Source organism: Mustelus asterias, chromosome 21 (assembly GCF_964213995.1).
Source record: "Mustelus asterias chromosome 21, sMusAst1.hap1.1, whole genome shotgun sequence".
NCBI classification, from domain to species: domain Eukaryota; kingdom Metazoa; phylum Chordata; class Chondrichthyes; order Carcharhiniformes; family Triakidae; genus Mustelus; species Mustelus asterias.
Genome location: NC_135821.1, coordinates 60747300 through 60767249, shown reverse-complemented (window position 1 = coordinate 60767249; position 19950 = coordinate 60747300). Strand labels below are relative to the sequence as shown.

Genomic DNA, 19950 nt, shown 5'->3' with positions numbered 1-19950 from the left:
CCCTGACACTATCGTCAATTTAGCATGGCTAATCAATCTAACCCGCACATCTTTGGACTGTGGGAGGAAACCGGAGCACCCGGAGGAAACCCACGCAGAGAATGTCCAAACTCCACACAGGCAGTGACCTGAGGCCAGAATTGAACCCGGGTCCCTGGCGCTGTGAGGCAGCAGTGTTAACCACTGTGCCACCGTGAGTCCTTTGTTGTAGTTTCACATCTCTGGCATCTTGTGATTATAGTCTGTTTACTGGGTACAAAGAAACAGCTTTTAAACCTTTTATTCTGTGTTGCAGGAGGGATTCATTTAACAGCAAATCACCACCAGTTGCCTCCCCAGCTCGAAGAAGTTCAGCCGAGAACATGAAAGAAGAAAGGTTAGATGCATAGAAAAGCAAAATACTGAGGATGCTGTAAATCTGAAGTCAAAACGGAAAATGCTGAATAAACCCAGGAGGTCTGGCAGCAAACATGGAGAGAGGAACCAGAGTTAATGAGGGCATTAGCTATGAGGAGAGGTTGGAGAAACTTGGTTTGTTCTCATTGGAACGACGGATCTGATAGAAGTCTACAAGATTATGAGGGGCGTGGACAGAGTAGATTGTCAGAAGCTTTTTCCCACGGTGGAAGAGTCAATTACTAGGGGCCATAGGTTTAAGGTGCGAGGGACAAGGTTTAAAGGAGATATACAAGGCAAGCTTTTTACGCAGAGGGTGGTGGGTGCCTGGAACTCGCTGCCGGGGGAGGTAGAAGCAGATATGATAGTGACTTTTAAAGGGTGTCTTGATAAATACATGAATAAGATGGGAATGGAGGGATATGGTCCCTGGAATGGTAGGGGGTTTTAGCTCTGATGGACAGCATGGTTGGTGCAGGCTTGGAGGGCCAAAGGGCCTGTTCCTGTGCTGTAAGTTTCTTTGTTCTTTGTTTCGAATCTAAATTACCTTTGTAGAAGGGTCATTTAAATCCGAGATGTCAACTCTTATTTCTCTCCATAGATGCTGCCAGGCCTGCTAAGGTTAGGTACACACTGTGTATATATGTTTTAAAATTCAGAACTCAAGGCTAGGAAAGTAATGTGAGATGACAGGAAGGTTGAAAAATAAAATGGAACATGAAATGAATGGACTGTGATGGGAAGCTTTAGTTCTGAATGACTCAAAAAGGAAAGACTTGGGAGAAGTAAGGAGCTCCTTAATGTTCCAATCCTGGCAAAGAGTGAATTAGAGTGACAGACTGTGTAGGAGATCTTGCTTTCAAAATACTTGGGCTGTATTGAGTAACACTTATGATCTAACTTGCCTAGTTCAGTCAGTTCTTCATGTAATCATAACAAAAGAATGAATTTGATAGCCACAGTTGTTGGTAACCGTGCTACTTCCTAACTGCTTCCTGCCATTCTTCTTCTGAACTTGGCTGAACCTTGCCTTCGCATGTTTATGTTTTTAAAATGCCACCTCACTGTCTTCAGTCTCGTATCGATGTACAGTAGAATTTTACATTCCCCAGGAACAGGCTGACAGAGGGGGGTGTGGGTGATGAGGGGGTGTAAAGTCAACTGCCATGGCAGCAGTCGGATGACCATTCCTACCCATCTCCGCAGATAATTTACCAGGGATGAGGAAGGCACTGGGGCAACTGGCCACCCTTGAGCCAATTAAGGCCCTTCAGTGGTCGATTAATGGCCACTTAAGGGCCTCCACCTGCCACCGCTGGTCTTTTATCAGGGTGAGGGAGTCACCTGGTGGCCTTTTTACAAGTTTGGGGGGGAATGGGGGGGAAATGTCCTTCATGTTCAAGTACCCAGTGCCCAATGGATGGCCTCACAGCACTCTCTACCCCCACATCATCCTGCCTGTTTTCCAGCTCCCCAGTGTCCTTCCAAACCTGGTCCTCCCAGACTGGTGTCTCCCCCCACCACCCGCTCCACTTCCAATCTGATTCCATGCTGTGATGGATTGCACGCTGTTCCTGGAGCGGCCCCTGCTCACAGTGATGCTGCTGGGACAAGATGGTTGCTGGCATTTGATTGGCCATTGGACCTTGAAAGCAGGATTTCCCCCCAGATGAGGTGAAGGGGGTGTGGTTTTGAGTCAACGAATGCCCCGATGGCCATCAATTTGTTTTGAGGCGACGCAATCAAGCAGAGGCAAATTTGGCCGTGGCTTTTAAGCTGGTGGGTGGTGGATGTGTATAAAATGCAGCTCATAGAGGTCTGCTCTGCCGTTCAGTTTGGTCATGACTGATCTGTACATTAACCCCATTTCTCTGCCTTGGCTTCCCGAAACTTCACAATCATTATTGACAAAAATCTGGCAATCTTAGTTTTGAAATTGACATCATCCCAGCTCTCATTTTGAGGTTATGTCACCGTTTTTTAGACTTTCCCAATTCATAAAACAGTTTAAATCTATTTTCCCTTTAATCACTTTTGAGCACCTCAATTAGCTCATTACTTAAGCTTTTATACTCGAGGCTTCTCTTTTCTATCATCCTGTGTGCACAGCCTGAAGTGAAGGCCTATATTAAGGGGCGGCATGGTGGCACAGCGCCAGGGACCCGGGTTCGATTCCCGGCTTGGGCCACTGTCTGTGTGGAGTTTGCATGTTCTCCCCGTGTCTGCGTGGGTTTCCTCCGGGTGCTCCAGTTACCTCCCACAGTCCATAGATGTGGGGTTAGGTTGACTGGCCGCGCTAAATTGACCCTAGTTTCAGGGATTTAGCGGGGTAAATATGTGGGGTTACGGGAATAGGCCTGGGTGGGATTGGGGTCTGTGCAGACTCAATGGGCTGAAAGGCCTCCTTCTGCACTGTAGGGATTCTATGATATTAGATCACCCCTGCCAGGCACCAAGGTCAAAGACTTCCCAATATCATCTCCTTCTTAGGCAGTTCCTCAGGGTCTGCGATTACTTACTTCCACATGATTAATGATTTCTCAGGTGACTGATGATGAATGTAAAGTGTTTATTGATTACTGAGACAAAGTAACAATTTGCTTATCGTTGACAATCTTTGGGAAAACCAGTTTAGTGTCAGGACCATGTTCGCCATTTTATATCATAGCACTCCTCCCCCACCCCCTCTCACCAAATGTGTGCGAATACAGTTTGCATCAGAACCAATCATTTCAAAATAAGCACTTATTTTCATTTCCTAATTCCTTCCCTGGAAAAATGGCCAAAAATCATGAAATGCGATACTAAAGAAGAAACTACACTTCTTTATTGATAAGATTTTAGTCAATTTAGAATATCAAGGGACATGAAGATAATGGATTTAAGGTAGAAATCAGCCATGATCCAATGGCAGCGCAGGCTCGAGGGGCTGAATGGCCTCCTCCTGTTATTTCAAATGGCATTGGCAATGGAGAGCACGTGGAAGTTTCATTTGAAAGGTAAAATGGGAGTGAGATCAAGAACATTGATAGATGGAGATGAACTAGATGTCCTACTGGTTATCCATGGCATCATTGATATCCTTATAATTCTTCTTCCTTTTGAACACCAAGAGTTGGATGGAGGAGCCCATTACAAATAATTCTCTGAATCAGCTAATTGTGTTCCCGTTATCCCTTCCCACGCAAATCAATGTTGTAAGAAATAACTAACAAAGCGCCCCGATGTGCAAAGTCGATTTGAATGTAAAACCCATCGGTTATATTGCTTTGGAGAAAAGAATTGCCCAGTTCTAGATCAAAATTCCAACCTACAAGAATCTTTGCCAATATTTTATTAATATTAATATTTTCCTTGTTGGAGACACAGCAGCATTTGTAGCGTTAAATCCCCGCAGCAACAGTCCAGAATAAGATAGTGGGTAAAGCTCTTGGGAATTTAAGGGATACCTGCACTCTTGGAGTCTGGTACAGAATGGTACTTATACATGGTGCCGCCCAGCAACTATGGGGATTTGGCGGCAGGGGAGGAAATGTGGCGATGAGGTAAATGATCAGTCACAACCTTATTGAATGGTGGAACAGGCTCGAGGGGCCGAATGGCCTAATCCTCCTCCTGTTTCTTACTTCCCAAACAGTCTCCATGTTTTCTATTCAAATGACACCCCACAGGATGACTGCACCATGACCCTGATCCCAGCTGACAATTACTAATGAGTTATTTCCTTTAACTCCCGCCTGTTTGAAAAGCATCAGTGAAGGGAAGTTTTGTCGAGTTTGGATGGATCAGTGGGCTAGCAGAAGAGATGGCCTCAATTGTTGGCACCGAGTTCTCTCCTGCATGGCTTCTTAAATCAAGCAGATGGAAAATGCTGGTGGGCTTTTTAAATTCTTTCACGGGGCGTGCGTGTTGCTGACTAGGCCAGCATTCTTATGCTTGTTGATTTACTGGCCCCCTTGTCCCTTTGGGCTTCCCTATACACACCCTGTTGGTCACAGAGACGAAGACTTTTTTGGGATCCTTTATTACTGTAATCTGCATGTCCAGGTTTGAACTTTCAGAGATTTCCTTTTTTGACATATGGCACCTGTTTTTAACAGTGGAAGCGGCAGCAAAGGAAAGATGGAGTCGCCTTCCACTCCTACCAGCCCGACCTTCTCCACACCAACCGTTCTCCCTCCCTTCCTGTCAACTGGGGAATCCATCCGTGACAAATGCATTGAGATGTTGATAGCAGCTTTGAAGACTGATGGTAAGATGCTTTTGCAACATGTTTAAGTTGGTTTGGTTTATTACTGTTAACAGGTACAAGCAGCTGGCAGTGTGTCAGAGTGGGGGACAAGAATGGGAAAGTTCCAGGGCATCTTGGCCAAGGTGGGATTGAAGGGTGAAATGGAGCAGGACGTTTTTGCTGTGGAATTTGTTGAATATGTTCAAATTAAAATGATGGGTTTCCTTCACCATTTGACACTCAAGGATGTTATGATGGCCGCAGGGGATCGTCACTAGATCGCCTCATGGGTTATAAATTCACCCATTGAGCGAGCATAGGCTTACCCAATAGGAAAGGAGCAGCTGTGTTATCCTGGAGCAGGGGTCAAAGGTCTCTGGGCTTTGACTGCGCTGTGGCCGCAGAAACAGTGCTTTATTCACCATGTAAATAAAGGGTGTTGGTGATGAAAGACTGGCCTCGGCGAGATTATTACAAAGCAGTTCATTGATGAAAGAATAAAAGAAAGAATTTGTTAATGTGCTGCCGTTCAAGACGTTTCAAAGTGTTTTTATAGACATAGAAGTATAAGTGTTGTCGCAGCTGTAACGTAGGAGATGCGGAAGTCAATTTGCATACACCATAGCTCCACAACCAGTGACATGATAATGACCAGATACTGTGTTCCAGATAATGAAGTTGAATTTTTAAAATCCATTCACGGGATGTGGACTTTGTTGGCTAGACCAGCATTTATTGCCCATCCTTAATTTCCCTTGAGAAGGTGGTGGTGAGCTGCCTTCTTGAACTGCTGCAGTCCTTGTGGTGTGGGTACACCCACAGTGCTTTTTAAAAAATTGATTCATGGGACATGGGTGTCACTGGCTGACCAGCATTTATTGCCCATCCCTAGTTGCCTGAGGGCAGTTGAGAGTCAACCACATTGCTGTGGCTCTGGAGTCACATGTAGGCCAGACCAGGTAAGGATGGCAGATTTCCTTCCCTAAAGGACATTAGTGAACCAGATGGCTCTTAGGGAAGAAGTCCCAGGATTTTGACCCAGCGACAGTGAAGGAAAGGAAATATATTTCTAAGTCAGGATGGTGAGTGACTTGCAGGGAACCTCCAGGTGCTGGTGTTCCCAGGTATTTGCTCCTGTTGTCTTTGTCGATGGTAGTGGTTGTGGGTTTGAAAGGTGCTGTCCAAGGAGCCTTGGTTAGTTCTTACAGTGCATCTTGTAGATGGTGCACACTGCTGCTACTGTACATCGATGGAGTGATGTTTGTGGAAGGGGTGCCAATCAAGCAGGCTGCTTTAACCTGGATGGGGTTATTTGAGTATTGTTGGATCTTGGATGTTGGAGATATTGTTGAATGTTTTCCATCACATTCCTGATTTGTGCCTTGTAGATTGTGGAAAGGCTTTGGGAAGTCAGAAGGTGAGTTACTTGCCACAGGATTCCTAGTCTTTGACCTATTCTTTTAGCCACAGTATTTATGTGGCTGGTCCAGTTCAGTGTCTGGTTGATGATAACCGCCAGGATGTTCAGACTCCCTTATGAGTGTGGAATTAATTTCTCATTACTCGTGACTGTAAGGCGAGTTAGTTCCAAACTGCATTCTCAGACAAAACTACTTCAGTTCAATCTCCCAGCAACCCCAGGGTGTAGTGGGAAATTCAGTGATGGTGATGCCATTGAATGTCAAAGGGCGATGGTTAAATTCTCTTTTGTTGGAGATGGTTATTGCATGGCACTCTGAATGTTACTTGCCACTTGTCAGCCCAAGCCTAGATATTGTCATTTGGACATGGACATGAACTGTTTCAATATCTGAGGAGTCATGAGTTGTGCTGAACATTGTGCAACCCCTGTTTCTGACCTTATGATGGAACAAAAGTCATTGATGTAGCAGCTGAAGATGGTTGGGCCTCGGACACTATCCTGAGGAACTCCTGCAGTGATGTCCTAGAGTCGAGATGACTAACTTTCAGTAACCACGTCCATCTTCCTTTGTGCCAGGTATGACTCCAAACAGTGGAAGGTCTTCCTCTGATTCCGATTGATTCCAGTTTTTTGCTAGGGTTCCTTGATGTCCCACATAGTCAAATGCTGCCTTGATATCAAGGGTAGTCACTCTTGTCTCACCTCTGGAGTTCAGCACTTTTGTCCAGGTTTGAACCAAGGCTGTAATGAGGTCAGGAGCTGAGTGACCCTGGCAGAACTAAACTGAACATCATTGAGCAAGTTATTGCTGAGTAAGGGCCACTTGATTACACTGTTGATGACCCCTTCCATCACTTTACTGATCAAGAATAGACTGATGGGCAGTAATTGGTCGGGTTGGATTTGTCCTGCGTTTTGTGTCCAGGACATATCTGGACAATCTTTTACATTGCTGGGTGGATGTCAGTATTGTCAAATAGCTTGGCTAGGGGCACAACAAGTTCTGAAGCACAAGTCTTCAGGACTATTGCTAGAATATTGTCACGCCCTATAGCTTTTGAAGTATCCAGTACCTTCAGTCTTTTCTTGTCATCACGTGGAGTGAATCGAATTGGCTGAAGACTGGAATCTGTAATGCTGGGGAGCTCCAGAGGAGGCCGAGATGAATCATCCACTCTGCACTTCTGGCTGGAGATCATAGCCAGACATTTTGAGTCCAGATGAGCCTTTGTCAGAGCCAGGGCTGTGACGAAGGATCATCTATATTCAAAATGTTGCCTCTATTCTCTCCCCACAGATGCTGTCAGACCTGCTGAGATTTTCCAGCGTTTTCTGTTTTAGTCTCAGCCTGTCCAAACTATCCTCAGACAACCCGCTTATTCCAGATATCAATGTAGTAAACCTCCTCTGAACCACCTCCAATGCATTTACATCCTTCCTTAATAAGGAGACTAAAACTGCACACATGGGCAGAATTCTCCCATTTTGAGACTAAGTGCAGTGGCGGGCAGCTCTAGCAGCGCCTTTCCCGCTGGCCAGAATGGCGGAATCCCACGCCAGATTCTGCGCTTGGAACCTCATTAATTATGCACACACGAGTTCCCCTCCAAGTCACCTGGCAGACCGGCAGCTGATTCGCGCCACATTTCAACACGAGTCCAGCACACTCATATCCAGTCCACCTGTCCTCACTGGATTGTACAGGATGTCAGCAACCCAGTGGGAAAAGGCTAACAGTGTCAAGAGGAAGTCTGTTCCTTGATTCAGCCAACCTCCCCCGAGCCCATCACCTGCGAGGCACCCTGGACCCACTTGGACCTCTACCCACCACATCTGGAGTCTTCATCAATCCCCCTCTAATAAATAGTGTGGAATCCCTTTGAACCCTTGTTTGTGAGCTTTTCACACAGCCTTGTCAGTGCCCAGCCCCCTCCCTTTGGTCTTCTCTCTGTCTTCGATTGTTTATCTTCATCATCCACCTCCTTGCCCCTCTGTCTGCCATGGTGAGCCTACACCTTTCAATCTCCACCCTCTCCTTGCACAGCCCTTCCCCTTGTCTTTATCAGGCCACCCAATTGGTCTCTCCATGTACTCCACCGCAAAACTCCAGAACTTTGATGCAGTTGTCGAGTCCCACAGTACAGTGCTGTCTGGGTAGACACTGGTGTGTGGTACCAGGGGGACAGCGACCCCTGTACCCCCCAACCCCAAGCATAATACTCGTCAAGGATGGCAACACAAGAGGGTCCATGGATCTAGCAGCACGGTGCTGTCTATGAAAACCAGCTCTGTATGGAGATGCAGGGTGGGAACTGGTCTGCCCCGGTAGAATGGTGAACAGCGCATCAGGAGCAGTACAGCACTGTAATAGAAACTTGTTGCACTGACCACAAAGTCTCTGTGAACTGAGGGCCACCTTGTGCACATCACTCTTTAGCAATTGGGTTTCAGACCAATGTAATCTCACGCTGTCGTGGTGCAAGATTGAAAGGCATGATGGGATTCTGGCAGGCAGTTGTTTTAATGAGCATTCATGAGATGCAAATGAATGAAAATATCATTCACACCACCAGCCACTGGAAAACTGCCCACCATTAACCTGCCATTCAGAGAATTGCTATGTGATTTTACACTGGCGGGTGTCTGACTTTTCAGCTCCTGCTAGATTCTCCACTCCTGCCCATCACCAAACCCACCAGGGTGGGATGGGAGAATTCCGCCCAATATTTGAAACGTGGTCTTACCAATGCCCTGCAGAACTGAAGCAAAACATCCTTATTTTTATGTTCAATTCCTCTCTTATTAAAGGATAGCATTCCATTAGCCTTCTTAATCACTTGCTGTACCTGCATGCTAACCTTTTGTGGCTAGTGCATTAGAACACGTAGATCCCGCTACACCTTGGAATTTTTCAGTCATTCTCTATTTAAGTAATACTCAGTTTTTTTTGTCCTTGTCAAAGTGGACAATGTCACATTTTCCCATACTATCTGCCAGATTTTTGCCTACTCACTCAACCTATCTGTATCTGTCTGCAGCCTCCTATGTCTGCTTCACAACATACATTCCTACCTATCTTTGTGTCATCTGTACAGTTAGCGATCATGACTTTGCTCCCCTTATCTAACTCATTGAAAAAGACCCATTTATGCCTACTCTCTGTTGCCTGTTTGCTAATCAATTGTCAATTCGTGCTAATATGTTACCCCCTACATCATGAGCTTTTATTTTCTGCAATAACCTTTGATGTGGCACCTTATCAAATGCCTTCCGGAAATCCAAGTGCAATATGTCTACAGGATCTCCTTCATATCCACAGTGTATGTTACTCCTTCAAAGAACTCTTAATAAATTGGTTAAGCATCATTTCCCTCTCACAAACCACGCTGACTCTTCCCAACTACCTTAAGTTTCTCTAATTGTCCTGCTATAACTTCCTTAATGATTCCAACACCTTCTCTATGATGGACGTCAAGCTAACTGGCCTATAGGCTGAAATTTTACCGCCACGCCCATCGGAGCGGGCAAGGGGTGGTCAATGGAAAGGTCCGTTGACCTCGGGTGGGATTTTATGGTTTCAAGACGAACGAGGCCATAAAATCCCACCTATAGTTTCCTGTTTTTGCTCCCCCCGCACCCCACCTCCTTGAATAGAGTAGTTGTAGTTGCTACTTTCCAGTCTGATGGAACCTTTCCAGAATCAAGCGCGTTTCTACGGTTTCACTGATCCAGCACTATCTCTAATAATTGCTGAGATCCAGCGATGAATAGTAGGGAAGAATCCCCAATCCCCACCACACCTAACAGGAAGCACAAGATTAGAAATCAAGGATGTGCTGCCCAGAGTTTGTTTGTTTGTTTATTTATTGTTAGTGTCACAAGTAGGCTTACATTAACACTGCAACAAAGTTACTGTGAAAATCCCCACTCCGGTGCCTGTTCGGGCACACTGAGGGAGCACCTGGAGGAAACCTTCGCAGACACAGGGAGAACGTGCAGACTCTGCACAGACAGTGACCCAAGCTGGGAATTGAACCTAGGTTCCTGGCGCTGTGAGGCAGCAATGCTGACCACTGTGCCAGAGATGCTTCCTTGTGAGTGTCTATCCTTGCTGGGAATACGTGACTGTGGAATCACCCTATGCATTTCAACACCAGATGTTGGAATAATGTACTGATTCTTCTTTCCATAGATGATTACAAAGACTATGGTGTCAACTGTGACAAGATGGGTGCAGAAATCGAGGATTATATCCTTTATATTAATTAGCAGCGATACCCAGGTGCAAAGATGTCAGGAAGTCGAGGACAAAAAGGGAGTGAAAGGAAATGAGAAATTGTACATAATGCCTTTTACAACTTCACAACAACCCAAGCCCTTTACGGCTAATGTAGTATTTTTGAAGTGCAGTCTATCTGTTGTTACGAAGGAAACGCAAAGGTAATGACCACGTAACCTGTTTTTAGATGTTGGTTGACAGATAAATATTAATCCGGGTACCAGGAAGAATTTCCTTGTTCTTGTTCACAATAGTGTGATGGAGTCCTTGATGCCGACCTGTAGTAGATGGCCCTTGTTTTAATGTGCCATTTGAAAGATGGTACAACCACCAATAGTGCAGCACTCCCTCTGTATGGCACTGGGAGCGTCAACCTAGATTTTATTCCATGGAGATAGAGTTTTATCCCATGGAGTTAGGGTTTTATCCCATGGAGATGGGGTTTTATCCCATGGAGTTAGGGTTTTATCCCATGCAGTTAGGGTTTTATCCCATGGAGTTAGGGTTTTATCCCATGGAGTTAGGGTTTTATCCCATGGAGATGGGGTTTTATCCCATAGAGTTAGGGTTTAACATAGAACATAGAACAGTACAGCACAGAACAGGCCCTTCGGCCCACGATGTTGTGCCGAGCTTTATCTGAAACCAAGATCAAGCTATCCCACTCCCTATCATCCTGGTGTGCTCCATGTGCCTATCCAATAACCGCTTAAATGTTTCTAAAGTGTCTGACTCCACTATCACTGCAGGCAGTCCATTCCACACCCCAACCACTCTCTGCGTAAAGAACCTACCTCTGATATCCGTCCTGTATCTCCCACCACGAACCCTATAGTTATGCCCCCTTGTAATAGCTCCATCCACCCGAGGAAATAGTCTTTGAACGTTCACTCTATCTATCCCCTTCATCATTTTATACACCTCTATCAAGTCTCCCCTCAGCCTCCTCCGCTCCAGAGAGAAAAGCCCTAGCTCCCTCAACCTTTCCTCATATGACCTACCCTCCAAACCAGGCAGCATCCTGGTAAATCTCCTCTGCCCTCCTTCCAGCGCTTCCACATCCTTCCTATAGTGAGGTGACCAGAACTGCACACAATATTCCAAATGTGGTCTCACCAAGGTCCTGTACAGTTGCAGCATAACCCCACGGCTCTTAAACTCCAACCCCCTGTTAATAAAAGCTAACACACTACAGGCCTTCTTCACAGCTCTATCCACTTGAGTGGCAACCTTTAGAGATCTGTGGATATGGACCCCAAGATCTCTCTGTTCCTCCACAGTCTTCAGAACCCTACCTTTGACCCTGTAATCCACATTTAAATTTGTCCTACCAAAATGAATCACCTCACATTTATCCCATAGAGTTAGGGTTTTATCCCATGGAGTTAGGGGTTGAACCCACAATATCTGATTCAGTGGTGAGACTTTGCGGCACAGAATGCCAGCCAGTTGGCATAGCCTAGCTGCCAGGGCTGGTTCTTTCAACAGACAATTAGTCTTGTTCCCTTGCTCTTCTTCCATAATCCTATAAATCGCTCCTGTCTACTAGTTGCCAGGTTCCCTTTTGAATGGTAATGTTAAATTTACTTCCACCAAGCCTTTCAAGCAGTGCATTCCACTCTCCCAGCTTAAAGATTTTAAGAATTTCCTTTTGTGTCAGTTCTGTTCTTTTTGCCGTTATGTTTTTCTGAACCTTTTCACATATCTACCAGGAATTTCAGAAAACTGATATGAAATACAAAAACCGTGTCCGAAGCAGAATAAGTAACCTGAAGGACCCAAAGAACCCCAACCTGAGAAAGAACGTGTTGGCTGGCGCGATCGACCTGCTACATCTGGCGAGGATGACTGCAGAGGTGAGGTGGCTTCAAGGCTTTGCACATTCTCCCGTGTCTGCGTGGGTTTCCTCTGGGTGCTCTGGTTTCCTCCCACAGTCCAAATATGCGTGGGTTATGTGGATTGGCCACGGCAAATTGCCCCTTAATGTCAGGGCATTAGCAGGGTAAATACGGGGATAGAGCGTGGGTGGGATTGTTGTCGGTGCAGGCTCGATGGGTCAAATGGCCTCCTTCTGCACTGTAGGGATTATATGATTATTTCTGATTATAATGGGGACACCTTATGCAAGGTTCAACAGTGAAGAGATGGAAAAAAATGGTAGTGTGCCCTGTTGCAATACCAACTTGCAAAGTAAAGTTTATTTATTAGTCGAAGTGGGCTTACATTAACACTGCAATGAAGTTACTGTGAAAATCCCCTAGTCGCCACACTCCAGCGCCTTTTCGGGTACACTGAGGGAGAATTTAGCATGGCCAATGCACCAAACCAGCACGTCTTTCAGACTGTGGGAGGAAACCGGAGCACCCGGAGGAAACCTACACAGACATGGGGAGAACATGCAGACTCCGCACAGATAGTGACCCAAGCTGGGAATTGAACCTGTGCTGCGCTGTGAGGCAGCACTGTGCCACCGTGCACTCACTGTAGATGCTCGTTGACTAGGAACCCGCCACATGAGCAAGGCATGAAAGTGCCTGTGCTGCAAGTGGAATTGTTTCACGATGGGAGAGTCCATCTTTGAGAAGAGGACTGGAAAAGTACTTGCTCAATTGTACTTTATTGTGAAGCAAACACAGTCTAACATGGCTCTACTTGTATGTACTGAATTTTGGATCATATAGCAGAGGCCGCACTGTATTATGGCTTTCTTATAAGACGGTAACTTCCTCTGTTTTCTATGAACCTTTAATTTTCTGCAAAGACTTGGTGTTGAGCCCGAGTTTTGTTGACTTTGACTCCATGGGTTAGAAACTGGGTTTTGACTTCAATGGGCTTATCTGCACTGGAATCCAGCTGAGGTGAAGACCTGAACCAATTTGTCTTATTGCTAACATGAGTTATTAATGGATTTGTAACATTCTGTAAGGTTTAGTACCACTCGTGAGCCTTTCGTTCACCCATGTCTGCAGGAAATGGCCAGCGATGAGTTGAAGGAACTTCGCAATGTGATAACCAAGGAAGCAATCAGGGAACATCAAATGGCAAAGACAAGTGGAACTCATTCCAGTCTCTTTCAATGTGGGAAATGCAGGAAGAAAAATTGTACTTACAATCAGGTAATTGGATATTGATGCAATAAGATTCATACTAAAAGCCTTACTGTACTGTTTCCTAGATCTACATGAAACACATTTCTCCATGCTACACCACTGTGTAAACCTTGATATTACTTCACCAGCCATCATTGAAATTGATGCTTAACCTTTCATCAATTGGATGAGATCATCTTTTAGTCAGTTACATTTTACTTCATGGAGTACAATATTTGAGAGTCAGCTATGGAGGTCAATACATCCAATTAATGCTTTCCCTGAACTCCTGATCATTAAATCAAACCTGTATTATAGTTGTGCATTGATCAAAGGCTGATTTAATGCATCTTTTCTTTTAATTGTCTCCATAGGTTCAGACCCGGAGCGCTGATGAACCAATGACCACTTTTGTTCTGTGTAATGAATGTGGAAACCGATGGAAGGTTTGTTTTATCATTCTGTACCTTCGTTCTCCCCCCTTTCCTAACTCTCTAAACATCCTCCCACCCCTCAACTCTCTTCCCACTCCCCCATCCGAAGAAGTCACAGTGAGGTTAAGTCCCATTCTTCATGGGTAGTGGATTAGCCAGTCGAGTGAGTGTTGGCGCATTATTCAATCTCGAAGGCTACTGCATGTCTAATCTTTATTCACAAGTCCATATACATGCACTTCCCAGCAGGGGGAGAGGGGTTGGGCTCACTGAACAGCGACCATGGGTGGGAATTCTGGACACGAATTACCCCCTCTGACGTGGCTGGAGGCTCCCTCCTCTGTGTCCATGGCCCCCTCCCATCAGGTGGGATATTACAGTCTCGCTGAACTGAATAGAGATTTCAATCGCTCACCACATCCTCCAGGGAGAGATGCAGCGTGGCAGGCTGGTAAAAACCTGGCCCATGTTTCACACCTCGCCTCTTAAGGATGCTGCCTCAAGGTGGGTTATAATTCCATGGGTGCTAACAACTTTCTGTTATCCTGGTCAACTGACCACTTTTAGTGTGTGCCGACAAATACCTCCTTGGTGGATATTCCACAGGCCAGACCTAAATCTGTCTCGCTACTTTTTCCATATTCCCCAATCCGGGACACTGATGCCAATTGTTTGGTAGCTTATTACTGCCCCAGCTGGGGTCAATAAACACTGGCAATCAAATGCCATACTTCCCTAATCTGTAACACTATTGCTGGGGATAACAGAGACTGGAACATGTTACTGAGCCAAATTACAAGGAACTGATGATGTTGATTTGGGCAGCATGGTGGCACAGTGGTTAGCACTGCTGACTCACAGCTCCAGGGACCTGGGTTCGATTCCCGACTTGGGTCACCGTCTGTGTGGAGTTTGCACATTCTCCGTGTATTTGTGTAGATTTCCCCCAGGTGTTCCAGTTTCCTCCCACAGTCCAAAGATGTGTGGGTCAGGTTGATTAGACAAACTAAATTAACTCTTAGTGTCCTGAGGTGTGATAGGTTGGAGGGATTAGCAGGGTAAGTAAGCGGGGATAAGGCCTGGGTGGGATTGTTGCCGGCGGATGGGCTGAATGGCCTCCTTCTGCACTGTCGGGTTTCTATGATTCTATGATCTTGGCTTTGTTTTGGTAGGTTGATGTTAAACCCTAGTGGAACCCAGTTAAGCAAAGCACTAGTGTTCTTGAATAAGAGTTCAGTAAATATTAAGATTCTGAAGCAACTTTTCCTACTTTTCTCATTTCAGTTCTGCTGATTGGCTGCATGAACAGCATTGAGACATTCTTCGCTACAATTTAAATCACAATGTTTCGTGAGGAAAGAGTATAATTCAGCAAGGCCAGAGACTCTCGCTCTGCTTTTCTGACCTGTTCATCAAAGGATCAGAGAGCAATTTGATTCTTAACTCTTGAACTGAATGACATCTGCAACTTTTGCATGCTGTATTTTTCCTGCTGTGTAAATTGCATCCAAAAGAGATTCAGATTTCTACACTTGGTGATCGCTGTGAATTTAATCCAATTGCTTGCAAATTGCACGGAACCAAATTTTGTGGCATTCTTAAAATTTCGAGAGACGGTTTTCCTGTTGTTTATTTTGTTGCAGGAATATTAAGCTAGTTCTCAAAGGGTTGATTTTGTTGCAGGGGCTGAATTTTCCCATCTCGCTCACCACGGGAATCGTAACGGGTGGGACACGGACTATGCAAAGGTCCGTTAACCTTGGGTGGAATTTTCCGGTTTTGGGGCGCGCGTGGCTGGAAAATCCCACCCCATGGGTTTATAAGTGCCAGTCTTTTATTTCTCCCATTTCTCTTAATCCGATTTTTAAAATGTTTTATTTTTTTTAGTTTGAACTGAAGTAGTTTTGTCTGGGAATGCAATTGGGAACCAGCTCTCGTTACAATAATATATTATTTCCACACTTATATGAGCATATGAACATCGGGGGGGGAAGGGGGGGGGGGGGTCACCAGTGACCAGAAACTGAACTGAACTAGCCGTATAAATACTGTGGCCACAAGAGCAGGTCAGAGACTGGGTATTCTGTGGAGGGAAACGCACCTGGCTTCCCAAAACCTGATCTCCATATACAAGGCACGAGTCAGGAGTTTGATGGCATACACTCTGCTTTCCTGGATGCGCGCAGCTCCAAACGCTCAAGAAGCTCGACACCATCCAGGACAAAGCAGTCCACTTGATTGGCACCTCATCCACCATCTTAAACATTCACTCACTCCACCACCGATGCACAGTGGCAGCAGTGTGTACCATCTATAAGATGCACTGCAGCCATTCACCAAGGCTGCTTTGACAGAACCTTCCAAACCTGCAACCTCTACCACCTAGAAGGACAAGGGCAGTAAATGCTTAGAACATACCACCTGGAAGTTCCCTCCAAGTCACAAACCATCCTGACCTGGAAATATATCGCTGTTCCTTCACTGTCACTGGGTCAAAATCCTGGAACTCCTTAACAGAACTCTGGGTGTCCCATATGGACTGCAGCAGTTCAAGAAGGCATCTCACCACCACCTTCCCAAGGGGCAATTAGGGATGGGCAATAAATGCTGGCCTAGCCAGTGATGCCTACATTCTATAAATGAATAAAAACAATGTACTGCCTTTGTCCAAAAGCCCAGTCATTGCTACTACATCTTCAAAGGGACTGTCTGTTACTTTTTGTGTTGCTCTTTGTTAATTTGTTCTTTTAAGAAGTGCTCAACCCCCACTTTGGCTCCAACCCCTCCATAGTCCCCCACTTCTAATTTCTCCCTCTTAAAAAAAGTGATGGCTTTTTTGCCAAGTACAGTTCCATGAGATATGGGGGATGTCCTTTTAGATCTCACTGAAGCAGTCACCCTTCAGAAGTGAGTGCTGGGATGCTACTTGGTTGTGAGGGGGTCACAGCTTGCCTGATTCCTGCCCGATGACTGCACATGAACACCATTGAAATCAATGGATCAGAAAACCCGTGACAGTGGAAACAGGCTGCCATTCGCTACGAGTAGGGCTGCCAACTCTGGCTGGAGATCAGGGTTTAAAAACACACCCATTTTTTCATCCTCGATATCTGGAAATTGCCCACATGCCTGTCTCCAATTAACTGCCACACTCTCATTCATTGGACACTAACTTAACCAATCCTGTGGCAGTCTGCTTCCCATGGCTAGGTGGAATGCGAATGTTGGGCAGAATTTTCCCTTCCCACCCGGGGAATCGTAACCGGGGTTGGGGGGGGACGAACCATGCAAAGATTCGTTGACCTCGGGTGGGATTTTCCGGTCTGGGGGTGAGCGTGGCTGGAAAATCCCATCCATTGTCTTGCTTAAACGACTAGATGACTCCTCACTCTTGCCAGTTTTTATTTCTCCCATTTCTAATATATTTTATAACTAATAAACAAAAGTGCTTTCAGAAAATTTTTAAGGATCACGTTTTGTAGTGACTGGGATTTTTTTTTAATGTTGGTCGCAGTAGAATCCTGGACATTAATCTTTAATTCCTGAACATTCGTGGAGAGATAGCAATCCTAATTCTCATGTCTAAAACTGTATATATGGGGGCTATTTAATGCTCTTCCCCATTCCCCCCAGTCAGTGGCCGTTGGGGGGGGGGGGGGAAAAGGGGGGCATTTAATCAGGCAGGAGGGTAATAGGTGAGTCCTCTCCACCTTCTTGCCTCTATCCCGACTAAGTATGTGATGGTAAGGCCCATGATTGGCCTTCTTGTCCTGCCGCCATGAGGCCTTTAAGTGCATAATTAAATTTTAGGGCCTCATTCTGCTGTTACTAGTATTAAACAAGTGGCAGGCAGGCATTCGCCATGAGGGGAGCACAACAGGCAAACCTGTGCAGAGTTGCTTGGGAGATTTTGGGTTTGGGGGGTGTGGAGAGATGTCCCTGTCTGATTGAGGGACTTGGTACCAGGATCGGCGGAGGGGGCAGGGAGCCACTCACCCCACCACCATTCACTGTGGTCCTACCCAATGACCCTCCACCCACCATAACTAACCTGTGGATTGGGATCCAGCGATGAAACTAGGCTTCAGGTGGGTGTAGTAGTACTGGCAGCAGACAGAGCTGCCAGTCTCAAATTGTTCAGCAGCTCTGTGGGTGTGAGCTGTGCCTTAAAGCCTACGCAGGAGTGACGGCCCTAAAAGAGTCAACGCCGGACCCTTGCTAGCACTCCAGCCAGGGGATGAGACCCCACCACCTCCATTTAATACTGCCCTCTGAGTTTGTTTTCTAAGTGTATGTGAAGTATTTTCTTGTAGTTGGAAACCGTGTGTTTTTTTTTCCTTGTGCTCTTCGATAAAGCTCACTTGCTGTTTCAGTGAAAAATCGAATCTTCAGCTATGCTGTGTTTTCCCTCTTCAGACCAGTTTCAGATATTTGAATTCAATAACTCGAGTAGCTGGGTGATTGCGCTCAGCTTGCTTTAACAATGTGAGTGTCAACAAATTATTAAATTAAGCCTTTTTTCATTAAAATAGTATTTTCTTCCAGTTTTTTTTCTTATCCAGAGTGAGTTTCTGTGGCTGTGTGATATCCCCAGAACCCAATATTAGATCTATGGAAATACATAGAACTCCAAGCACAGACTAGTCCTTTTGTTATGCATGAACTTGCTCCCACTCTACTTCATCTATCAGCATTTTTTTTTGTGCCTTTTATTTATTGTGGGTTTATTTAGCATCCCCTTAAATGCATCTTTGATATTCACCCCAACTACTCCCTGCAGTAGTGAGTTCCACATTCCTAACTCTCACTATCAAGAATATCAATGAAGAATTCTCCATAGGCTGTGTAGGTAACTGTAGACAAACTTCTCCCCAGTATTGTCTCATTGATTCCTGGGATGAGAATGTTATCTAACCTAGTGAACTTTTGTTGCACCCAATCCTAGGGAAGTATATCTTTCCTCAGCTAAGGAGATCAAATTGTACAAAATTAACCACACTAGCAGAGTGTTTTTGCCCTTTATATAGGCCTTGTTTGGTACCAAATACTTCTTAGAATGCTTCCCACTACTTGCCTGTTGGGGTTCAACCATAATCATTTAAGAGGCAGTTGGATGTCATAACACAGTCTTTGCAAATGGATGAGTTGACAACAGCTTGTATTCAAATAGGGCCTAAGTCTAATAAAATTATTAGGACAGATAATTAAGGGCCTAAGCATTTAAAAAATGTTTTACTCCGATCCTTAAAGTTACAAAGCCAATGCTCATTGGACCGGGCAAATCCAAATCCATTCCTTGCTTGCTCCAAAAACCAAATCCAAATCCTAATTGAATCCCATTCATGGTCCTGACAAGAAAGACAAACAAAATTCAACCTGACAAGATAAGACATTGCATCTCATCTTGGGCTTGATCCTAGCCAAAAGGCCAAGCAAACAAGCAGTAGAAGGCATGGCCACTACTGGCAGTGATTAAAATTAGGGATGCACAAGAGGCCAGAATTTGAGGAGCATGGAGATCATGGAAGGCTGTTGGGTTGAGGACAGTGATCTAGAGGTGAGGATGTCAAGGGATTTGAAAACATGGATGAGAATTTGAAAATTGAGGTGTTGTTGCTATAATGGTCTTGGTTCATAGAATCCCTACAATGCAGGTGGCCGCCATTCGGCCCATCGAGTCTGCACCGACCACAATCCTATTCCCATAACGCCACATATCTCCCCTGCTAATCCCCTGACACTCAGGTCAATTTAGCATGCCCAGTCAACCTAACCCGCATATCTTTGGACTGTGGAAGGAAACCGGAGCACCCGGAGGAAACCCACACAGAAACAGGGAGAACATGCAAGCTCCACACAGACAGTGACCTGAGGCCAGAATTGAACTGTGAGGCAGCAGTGCACCACTGTACCACTTATGATTTTAAAAAGTAGTAAGTTAAATTTTAACACAGTAGGCATTGAATGATTACTGGTAGTCTTTTTAATGTTTTCTTCTGCTTTATTACATATACTTAAATCTTCAGTTTGCGACCATTAAATGACACAACCCAAGAGGTTGTACAGCCTTTGTATAACAAGGCAATAATTGTCTTTGA

At 45.3% G+C, this 19950-nt stretch overlaps 1 protein-coding gene across 4 annotated transcripts in view; it reads left to right on the top strand.

Moving 5' to 3' along the window:
- Positions 1–18384, top strand: part of tcea3 (transcription elongation factor A (SII), 3) — a 40208-nt gene extending 21824 nt beyond the window's left edge. For 2 of the 4 annotated variants that reach the window (XM_078237972.1, XM_078237970.1), the window contains exons 8-14: positions 296–376; positions 4497–4648; positions 10243–10299; positions 12031–12185; positions 13299–13445; positions 13793–13864; positions 15137–18384. In XM_078237972.1, coding sequence (XP_078094098.1) covers positions 296–376; positions 4497–4648; positions 10243–10299; positions 12031–12185; positions 13299–13445; positions 13793–13864; positions 15137–15145 — 673 coding nt within the window. In that variant the 3' untranslated portion in view covers positions 15146–18384. Of the gene's footprint in view, positions 1–295; positions 377–4496; positions 4649–10242; positions 10305–12030; positions 12186–13298; positions 13446–13792; positions 13865–15136 lie in introns of all 4 variants that reach the window. The other 2 variants (XM_078237971.1, XM_078237969.1) reach the window with 1 other exon arrangement.
- The last annotated feature ends 1566 nt before the right edge of the window (positions 18385–19950 follow it).